This window comes from Gavialis gangeticus, unplaced genomic scaffold, assembly GCF_001723915.1.
Source record: "Gavialis gangeticus isolate Ggan-Ray unplaced genomic scaffold, GavGan_comp1, whole genome shotgun sequence".
Taxonomy (NCBI): Eukaryota; Metazoa; Chordata; order Crocodylia; family Gavialidae; genus Gavialis; species Gavialis gangeticus.
In genome coordinates this window covers 5,425,292-5,435,000 of record NW_017729013.1, presented here as the reverse complement: position 1 = coordinate 5,435,000, position 9,709 = coordinate 5,425,292, and the positions used below count along the sequence as shown (strand labels likewise).

The window sequence follows — 9,709 nt, the reverse complement described above, 5'->3', positions numbered from 1 at the left end:
CCCAGCAGAATGCTCCCCTAATCCCACGTGAATTGTACATAAATGACTTGTTCCAGCTAGTCATACACTGAATGGCAACCAGGAATACTAACCAATCATGTACGCTTGGGTAGAGATTTAATGATAATGGAACAATAACATTTTCTAAGTATCACTCACCTGCCTGTAGTGCTGTCTCCCTCTGCCTTGCCCTCCTGTCTAGGCAAAATGCACATACTCTTTGGCTATTGATGGCCTCATCTACAGCATCCTTAGTCTTGGCTCTCTCTCCCACCATTTAACAACACTATTGTTCCACCCTGACAGCAGGGAACATGCTAGTTTGTCTCCTCATTTGGCCTACTGCCCCTTGAACTGTTTCCACCTCTGTGGCCAAGATGCAAGTCTTCTCTAACTGAAGAGCCCCTGGTAGTAGCACTGCATCCAACATGTCTATTTGTATTTCCCTGATCACTGTGGAAATACAGTTTGTGGCCAAGTCAGGCAAGGCAATTTCCCCTCCCCTCCCCTCCCCTCCCCCTACAAGTGAAGGGTGATATAATTAACAGCATCCAATTAGTCTGGCACCCTACAAGTTCTGAATTTTAAGGTAAAAGGGTCATCTTAATTACATGAGTGGCTCCACTTCCACTGTCACCTATAGGTGAATGCATCTGGAATTCACTTTGTATTTCATATACTGTACGCTTAACTCTTACAACAGCAGCGCTGGCTAACTACTTTCAAATAGGAATGAGGATGGGAAAATGGCTATCCTAGCTCTGTAGTGAATTCTTACTACAGGCAAGAGAAGAGGTGTTTCTCCATTCTCCTGATCAAACATAAGCCTGGTCTGTACCAACCAAAGGCAGTGATCAAATCTATAACGCGGTGTCACTTAACCACCCAAGCACGTCCATAGCACAAGCTGTATTTTCACTCTCAAAATGGAAAAGCGGAGGTAAATATTGCTGGCAGCATGCACGCATTCACTACGCTGTAGAAATTACCTAGTGAGCCACAATACAGTGACAGCACTGATGCCAGCACTTAATCAACAGGCTTCGGTCACCTTAAAAAACACATCTATGCCAAAGTGGAGCACTCGCGTTACACAACCCTCTCCTTTCTTGGCCTCAGTGGACCATTCAGGCACGGATGCTGTGAGACGCGAGACCTATCCTGGAGGAAAGAGGCTGAGACCATCCCACTTTAAAGGTCACTTTACAGCCACTGGCCATTAACACCTGGCCACTACAGCCTCGCACCCTTCCAAACAGGAGCTAGGAAGAAGCTTGACCTCTACATTTGGACTGTCCAATCCTACCCTTCACCTCCATTATACAACAGGGAACAGTTCCAAGAGGTTTTAATTTTTATTTAGTCTACAAAAAGGACAAGACACCTTAAAAAGAAGGTTGGCTCTCACTTTCAGGTTCAGCAAAAGCAAAAGGAATAAATTCCCCTCATTCTGTGCTGGCAGTGTATATGTGGTGCCAGCCTGCTGGCAGCTGCACACCTTGCATGCCACAACCTGGTAATGTAACTCCAGTCCATGGAAATCCTTTAACTGGCTTCCAGTGCAGCCGTCTTCTGACAGAGCCTGCCAAGCAGCCCAGCCATCTGCAGGAGGGAGTTCACCCCTTCCATGATCTTCATGTGAGTATATCCAATTTCCTGATGAGAAAAATACAGCCAGGGCACATCAGGCCTGGGCATTTCCTGCTCTTTCAGCAAAGGAGATAAGATTTAGGAAAGACTTTGGCTTGTCCTTTGTTTCCCTAGCAGCAAGACTGTCTCATCTACCTTCACCTGTTCTAGTCCACGCTTACAGAGGCCCCTGGTATTAAATATATATTTAACCTAAAGCATACCTCACTCTTCAGGTCCAAAAGGCTGGCCCCAAGCTACCTGAACTTAGAAACAATTTGTGTTTCAATGTTTGTGGGGCTAAACGAGGCCAGCCATTCCAAAGCAAGAGCATCTGAATATAGACCAAGTCAATATTGTTCTCCAACACCAGCACGTCTCCTATGTACCTTTAAGGGAGCAGCATCCACTCAAGGGCAGGATTTAACCTTAAAAGACATGCTGGAGTGCAGACTTTCTACCTCTCCCATTGGATCTCAATGCCATATAATTCTTGGTAACTGTGGCCTGAACATGTCTCTCTGGGCTTACTGCAAAAGCCACTTGAACTCCCTTTTGTGAGAGGGGAAACACGGCGTATTCTAGGACAAGGGGTTGAAATGGCTGTTGGGAGCTGAAGGGGGTGAATCTTTGATTCAGTGGTTCACTGAAATTATTATACTGGTAACTTAGTGGAATAAATTTCTAGGACCCCCTGAGCTGCTGGAATTTGGTGTGTGTTTATTTAACTTTCAAGTCACCATTCTTAAAACAGACTAGCAGGCATCTGGCACAGAAGTATATGGTAGGTGAAAAGAAGCTAACAGCAAGCCTTTGCACTCGGATCCAGCCAGCAAGTCTCAGAACAGACTGGGGGGGCTGCCCCTTCACTGGGAATCGCATCCTTTTCTGTTAAAAATATTCCCATGATTTGATGCGATACCTGGTTTAGCACTCACCTTGATGAACTCCAGTTTCAGATACTCAGCCATTTGGAAGGTTTTGCACACTCTAAAGATGTTGCCAATGATATCCTCTGGCGAGTATCCAAGCCTCCACAAATGGGCAAGAATCTGGGGGGTGGGGTGGGGAGAAGAAGAAGTCTGATTTACTCTCCATAAGGTCACACAGGAACTGGTATTCACATTCAAGTTTCTCACCTGGTGAGACTGCACCTAGGATGCCTATACACGTGCTCCGATGCATTGTAATTAGAACGTGCTGGAGCAGACTTGATTCATCACGTCTGCTGGAGCGTCAGCGTGCCGCAGTGTCATGTATATTCAGCATCCTGTCCCATGTTTCAAAATGGCAGCAGGGAGCACTTTAACTAAAACTTGTCAAATGAGTTTTAGTTAGTGCCCTGCCGTTATTTTGCAATGCGGGACTCTGAATACATATGACGCTTTGGCATTTTAATTAGAGATGCTGTCCAGGAGCCATTCTAATTAAAAAGCACCCTTTCCTTCCCCACCCACCCCATAGCATGTGCATAGGCATCCCCAATGTTTTAGCAAGTGATTGAATCATGGCCCTGTTCTAACAAACAGATTCCAAAATGATGATAATCATTAGTTTTGCTCATTCCAGCACCTTCCCCCCCACTTTAAACATTACACTGATCAAAGGCAGGCAGACTGCTCTTTTGCAGTCAGTATCAATATTCCCAATTACCAGCTAAAAGCAAATTTCATTTCTGTATTGAGCTACTTTCACCCAGACCATTAAGACAAACAAGAAACAAGCTTAATGTTCAGAGATGGGGGAGCAAATGTTTCGCTCCTGTTACCCAGAGTTGCTATACCTGCCATCTTGTGGTAAGCAGTCTATGCTGAAAGCCTTCCTGTTCACAGGCACACTTCAGAGGGTTGTTAAAATAATGTGGGGGGGGTAGTGCTGGGCTGTGCCCCTGACTAGTTACACACAGACCTGGCATTTAGACCAGCCATACTATGAAGGCAGTATGCTAATAACTGCCTTGTGGCACATTTTCAAAGTGTCAGTAGATTTAAGTGGTGTTACAACTATGTGGGCCTCAATTTGTGGCTTTGTATTCAGTTTAACATTTAGGGCATTTGTACACATGCTTGCACTGCAACACTGGGCGCTTTGGCACACGCAGTTGTATGAGTGGCAAAAATGTGTATTAGCACTGAGAAAATGGCAGTGGTGCACTTTTGAACTAAGACACATCGGAGGAGTTTTGGTTCAAAAGCACATCACTGCCACTTTCCACACTGACACGCGTTTTGCTGCTTATACAAGTGCATAAGTGACATAGCGCAGTGTGCATCAGCTCACGTGTGGAACAGACTCTATTAATCGAGTCTGCTCCAACCTGCTGCATATCTCGTGCATCGCGGGACAAAAAAGGTATGTGTATAAATACCCTTAGATCCAGCTGGTAACGGGGATGCATTTCAACAGAGAAGTCTGGACAGTACGTGCATCCCTACGTATTAAGCTTACTTGCATGAAAACATTTCAGTATGAGGCTTTTTACCTTTGTCTTGGATGAGCAGCAAAGCAAAGTGGAAGTTTTGCACAAACAAAAAACCAACCAACCAAACATGCTGTAGAGAAAATGACTGAGAACAGACATCCAAACCTTGTATGCTTCATCAATGTTTGCATTCACACAGTGCTGTATCATTTCTTTCACCAGCAGAGGGTGTGGCTCATCACACACCTGTACCAAAAGAGGAATCAGGAGTTCAAGAGACTCCAGTGCACGCTTTCCCTTCCTGCTCAGAAAAACCCAGAATAATTTTAAAAAGCCTTTTATTCAACTCAAGTATCTTATCTGAGGGCACCACCTAATCTCACTACTACTTTTAACTGATTGATATTTCTGATAATGTGACTTACCTAACACTATCAGACTTAATATCTTGGCCTGAAAAGAACCAACATATCACTAATGAACACTGCAAGTGTCCTGGTAACAGTATACTTGAGACTTGATTTCTGTTATAAAGCCAAAGATCTCAAAATTCAGCAAACATTCTGAAGTACCATATTCTTTTTACAGCATTAGTGGGGAAACTTTGTACTCTAGCCAACTTCTCAAAAAGTGCACGCATTTATTTTATTGAATGTAGTTAATGTTAGATATGCAAAACTACCTAAAAACTGACAAAGGAATCTCAAAATTTGAGAGTGTCTAATGTGTCATAGCAGATTTCTACTGCCGTGTTCTATGTTGGTAGGATGGGTTGATATCAGATATAGTGCATTTCCTTGCAGCATAGTCCCATTTGCACAGCAATGGGGAGCAATCACATGTAACTACTAACCTTAAAAACATTCTCGCTGTTAATAAAGCCAAATCCAGAATAGGTGGACTGCAAGTTGTTTAAGGCCTGCAATTAGTAAGAAGAACATTTCCATTACTTTGAGGTGTTCCACCCCTAGCCTTCCCCCTCCTCAGAGTCAAATACCAATTTATTTTTGGGGACAGCTGTCACTGTTATGGGTAAACATCATGATTTAGACAAACTGCTTCCTCTACAGGTCATCCTCCAGTTTCCACAAGTGATTTGTCAAGGAGATTAGCTCAGTTCTCTAGTGGATCTAACCATGCAGGTTAGTGACCTGAGTACTGAAGATGACCTCAATTCTTTATTGACTGGAACCTAAAGCATACAAGGCCAAATTCAAAGTTTCATAGTTTCAGCAAGGAGGCCTATTTCTAACTGAGGTGTTTCTCTACCTGTCTCATATCTCCTTGTGCTGTGAATATAATGGCTTCCAGTCCATCATCTGCATATGGCACATTCTCTTTCTCTACAATTTTCATTAGCCTGGCAAGGATCTGTGCATCCGTCAGCTTGGTGTAGCGCAGCACTGCACAGCGAGACTGGATCGGCTCTGAGGGGAGAGAGTCACATATTTAGGGGAAAGGTAGCTGGGAAGTTTCTGCCCAACCCCTCGCTCCACTTCTCCTAGCAGGAAAATTTCCCTGATGTAGCTCAGCCCCAAGAAAGCTGGCAGGGAATGGTGTCTACTATGGCTTCTTCTAAAAACATTAGTTGTGATACATCTGGCTTGTGACAAACTAATCTAAAAATTGAATTTTGTTCTGCTGGTCATCTGAAATGTTCGCGAGTATCCAAAATGTGACAGACCCTCATTTTTGTTTGTCCTATTATTTAATTGCCCCGGCAGAAGTTTAATAGTATCCTATATTGCCCACAAGACAAATGTAACTAAACTTGTAACTCCGAGAACCTTGGTGTCACAGGAAATAGGACAATGAGAATAAGAAACAAAACAAACCAAGAAAAAAAAGGGAATATTTGACATGAATATCCATCCAACTGTTGACATAATGTAATTCTGCTTTGCTAAGAAGGTTAAGAACATAACAAGTACAAACTGAGTCAGACCCATGGTCTATGTACCTGAGCAGCCTGTTTCTGGCTGCGGGAAGTAATAGATGTGTTGGAGGGAAACTATTTGAATGGGGCATGTCTCGAGTGATCCATCCCCTCGTATCCTCCCTGTCATCAACCATCATTGGTTTAGGAATGTCAGATGACTAAATACTTTTAAATATTTAGGGCAGTCTGTCAGAAATAAAATCAGGGCAGAGATTATACCCTAACCAGAGTGCGCTCACAGCTTTTGTTAATGTGGTGCCTTGTCTTTCAGACATGCTACATACCAGCTGCTTGTTGGAAAGCCTGACCTTTCTTCCTTTTTTTTTTTTTTTTTTTTAAGTGATCTCCGTACTTCTTGACTAAACCAACCAAGAGAGAGGTTGGAGTTTCATGGTTATACTCTACTGCAGAGAACTTGGTGATTTAAATTGTGGAAAACTTTAATCTCCAAGCCCTATCATCACATGCTACATAGAAGGAAGTTAACGGTCAGCATGGAAGTAGCTTAAAAAGAGGACCGTCTAAAGACAAGCAGCTTTTTTACCTATGATCTTATCAGAGGCATTGCATGCCAGTGCAAAGCGAGTGGTTTTAGAATAAATTTCCATTGTTCTTCTCAAGGCTTGCTGGGCTCCATCTGTCATGCTGAGGAAATAAAAAAAAAAAAAAGAGGCAGTTGGGGGTCTATTTTACCCTTCACTGACTTCCAGTTGCAATCAAATTGCTTATACAGCCTTCAGAGTTTGTTTGTTAGCTCACACCTTGCAAATGATTTGGTCTTGTGGTTGGACAACACATAAACTGATGTAGTTTTATCTAGACAATCAGACGTGACCAAGTCACCCTGCATTACAAGCAGAATACATACAATTGAAGCACAGCTTAAAGAAACCCAATTCATGTTTAGAAGAACAATCATTTTTGGCCATAAACGCATAGGTACGAGTCTCCCTGGCAGCCAGCTTCATCCTTTGTTGCTAACAAAATGGTCCAGAGCTGCAACGACCCCCCCCTCTTTCCAGATGAGAGCTTCGAAATAGCCCGTAAATTGGATGCTATTTCACATCCCACTGAATCTTTAAGTGCTCCATTCAGATAGTCACCATCTCCTCTGCAATAAGATGGCCCTGAGAGATGAGTCCTTTCAGGCAACTGCTAAACAGACCATTATTCACAACAAATAATTTTTGAGAGGCCAATAAAAATATCATAAAAATATAAGGATGCTTGCAATAGGAGCTCTGCATTTTAATGCAAGTCGAAATTCTGTAGAACACTTCTGAGGAGCTGAAATCAGGAGAAAAACACCGTACCTGTCGGCTTCATCCAGAATGATTATCTTATGCCGACCTTTTGGAAGCGTGACCTTCTGCTGAGCAAACATCTTAATTTTGTTCCTTACAACATCGATGCCCCTGAAGCAATAATTAAAGCAGTTAAATGTTCACCCAGACTTGCTTCTGGCTTCCTACACCATTTAAGGAAACCAACACGACAGACTCCTTTTCGCTGTCACTAAACAGACGCTTTGTTGGACAGAAAAATAGAGTGATTTTTCTTGGAAACAAAATTATATTATCTTCCAGTGCTCAGTTTAGAGACAAGATTTATGGTTTGGCAGCTGCTCAATAATGAACATTAATAAAAGGCAGCACACACAATATGCTACACAGAATCACAGAGAAGCACGGCTGAAAGGGACCTCCAGAGACCATCTAGTCCAACTCCCTCCCTGCCCGAGGCAGGATCATCCCTATCCAAGACATCCTATACACTCACAGCACTCTCCATCAATCATCTTAAAGCACTTGTGCATCTGAGGAAGCTCAGTGCTGCAATGTCTCACTTTTAAGCATCTGATTTCCAAAGTAAAATACCGACCCCTACGTTAAAGACACCTTCATGCCTCAAGACGGGGTCCCATACAGCCACTATGCTGAATGGGGAGCAGTCAGGAGTTAAAGCAATGACTTAGGATAAAGGTATGTCTTAGAGCCCATCGCTTTCCAAGGTTTACATGCCTTGATCAGGACTCTGGTTTCACTCACCTATCATTTGAGGCATTCAGTTCCAGAACAGCGTCTTTTAATGCAGGACCGAGAAGTGCACGAGCCAAACAGAGGATACTGGTGGTCTTGCCCGTTCCTGGAGGACCCTATGAAAAGCAATGGCTGATAAAGGTGATGCCTGGAAATGGTTGGATGGTTTCCATTGGCAATTCTTGTGATCCTGTTCCTGTTAAAGGGAAAAACCAGACTGGGAGGTCACCTACTCCGGGATCCTGTCTCTATCAACAGCAGTGAGTAACAGGCATCCGGCAGCTGGGTGCCAGAATAATGCCCAGCAGGGCTGGTTTCTTCCTTGAAGCCAGAAGCTAGCTACGGACACTGCTGACAGAAGAACGGATTAAACACAAACTTCATCCTTGGCTATAGACTAAGCTCACTTGTTAACATCTTCAGTGTATCTGTACATTTAGTAAAAGACAACGTTTGACCAGAAAGCATAGCAAGAAGGAACAGGGTACCAGGCAAAAAACAAATACTTACGGCAATTATTATATTGGGTACATTTCCCTCCCTTGCAAAGACCTAGGGAGAGGACAGAATTGGTTACTTGCAAGGAAAAAAAACCCTTTGAAATCAGTAGTTTCGATGTTCTGCTGTTTTTCAGGACAAGAACAAAGAACTCAGTTGCTACATCACTTCCCTGTTTCTCTCTCATTTTTTCCCTTCTTTCTTCCTTTGATCCTTTGTATGCCATATCCTGGAGTACTCAAATGCTTCTCTTGGTCTGAGGTTGTTAGTACCCTTGCATTCATCTTTAAAGAGATGCTGATAGTCAGTCCCTAGCAAATCCACAACTAGGGGCTCTGCTACAGGTTCAAATTAAACCTGGATAGAAACCAGATATAAAGTGGTTACCGTTTGCAAGCACTAACTTTATAGCTGGTTGGTCTTTTTACAGCTGAACTACCATTTTGACTGTGTCTGCACATGGCCGGTCTAACCTTATTGTGCGATTAACCAGCTAACCGTGTAGTGTATGTAACGTGTAGATCCTGCCCAAACCCCGTCACCCTGGGCTCCAGCTGCGCTCGTGGGTTTCCTCCTTTACGCTGGACACAGGGTCATTGCTCAAACTCGGGATGAGCCGAACGACGCTTGCTGAAAGGTCCCCGTCGGTCACCCGCGCATTCGTTGGGCGCTTGGCTGAGCCGCCAGGTAAGGGCGATTCGTGTGTCTAGGTGGTTTGCTTTAAACCGCAGGGGTGCGGGGCTGTTTTACAGGAAGGTCCCTTTAGCAGTTGATCCCACCTTAAATTGTGACCCAGCTACACCCTTCCCCCGACTCCCAGCACCAAGGTGGATCAAGCGACCGCACAAAGTGGACCGGCAGTAACTTGTCCCCATGGCTGCCGGCCCCCCCGCACCTGCAGGCGGCTCACGGTGTCCTCGTTGCCCACGATCTCCGCCAGCGCCTGCGGCCGGTACTTCTCCACCCTGCGGACACAGCGCGGCCGGGTCAGGGCGGGCCCCGGCCCCCCAACCCGCCCCACAGCGCCAGCCCCGCGCTCACCAGGGCAGCTCGTAGTGGCCGCAGCCGGCGGGAGCGGGGCCAGGCTCGACCGCCGCCATTTTTCGCGCGCACGGCCCCTTTCCCGCGCTGCGTCACGGGCAGGGCGGGGCTCCCGCCTGCTCCCGCCAAGAAGGGCGGGGC

At 44.8% G+C, this 9,709-nt stretch overlaps 1 protein-coding gene across 1 annotated transcript; it reads right to left on the bottom strand.

Moving 5' to 3' along the window:
- Positions 1 to 1,339: 1,339 nt before the first annotated feature.
- Positions 1,340 to 9,656, bottom strand: RFC2 (replication factor C subunit 2). Its single transcript, XM_019511412.1, has 11 exons — positions 9,569 to 9,656; positions 9,423 to 9,492; positions 8,540 to 8,581; positions 8,039 to 8,145; positions 7,304 to 7,405; positions 6,535 to 6,635; positions 5,321 to 5,478; positions 4,905 to 4,970; positions 4,217 to 4,297; positions 2,568 to 2,681; positions 1,340 to 1,656 (listed from the first exon to the last, which is right to left on the bottom strand). Exons 1-11 carry the CDS (start codon positions 9,625 to 9,627, stop codon positions 1,546 to 1,548), a joined length of 1,011 nt encoding a protein of 336 aa, XP_019366957.1. The 5' UTR covers positions 9,628 to 9,656; the 3' UTR covers positions 1,340 to 1,545.
- Between the last annotated feature and the right edge of the window lie 53 nt (positions 9,657 to 9,709).

Bases quoted from the DNA above. Each gene is read 5' to 3' on its own strand.
- RFC2 (XM_019511412.1), bottom strand. From the start codon at position 9,627: ATGGCGGCGGTCGAGCCTGGCCCCGCTCCCGCCGGCTGCGGCCACTAC. The intron at 8,582-9,422 runs GTGCGGGGGGGC...TCCTCTCCCTAG, and splicing joins ACACCGTGAGCCGCCTGCAG to GTCTTTGCAAGGGAGGGAAA. The intron at 5,479-6,534 runs GTAAAAAAGCTG...CTCTCCCCTCAG, and splicing joins TGCCTCTGATAAGATCATAG to AGCCGATCCAGTCTCGCTGT.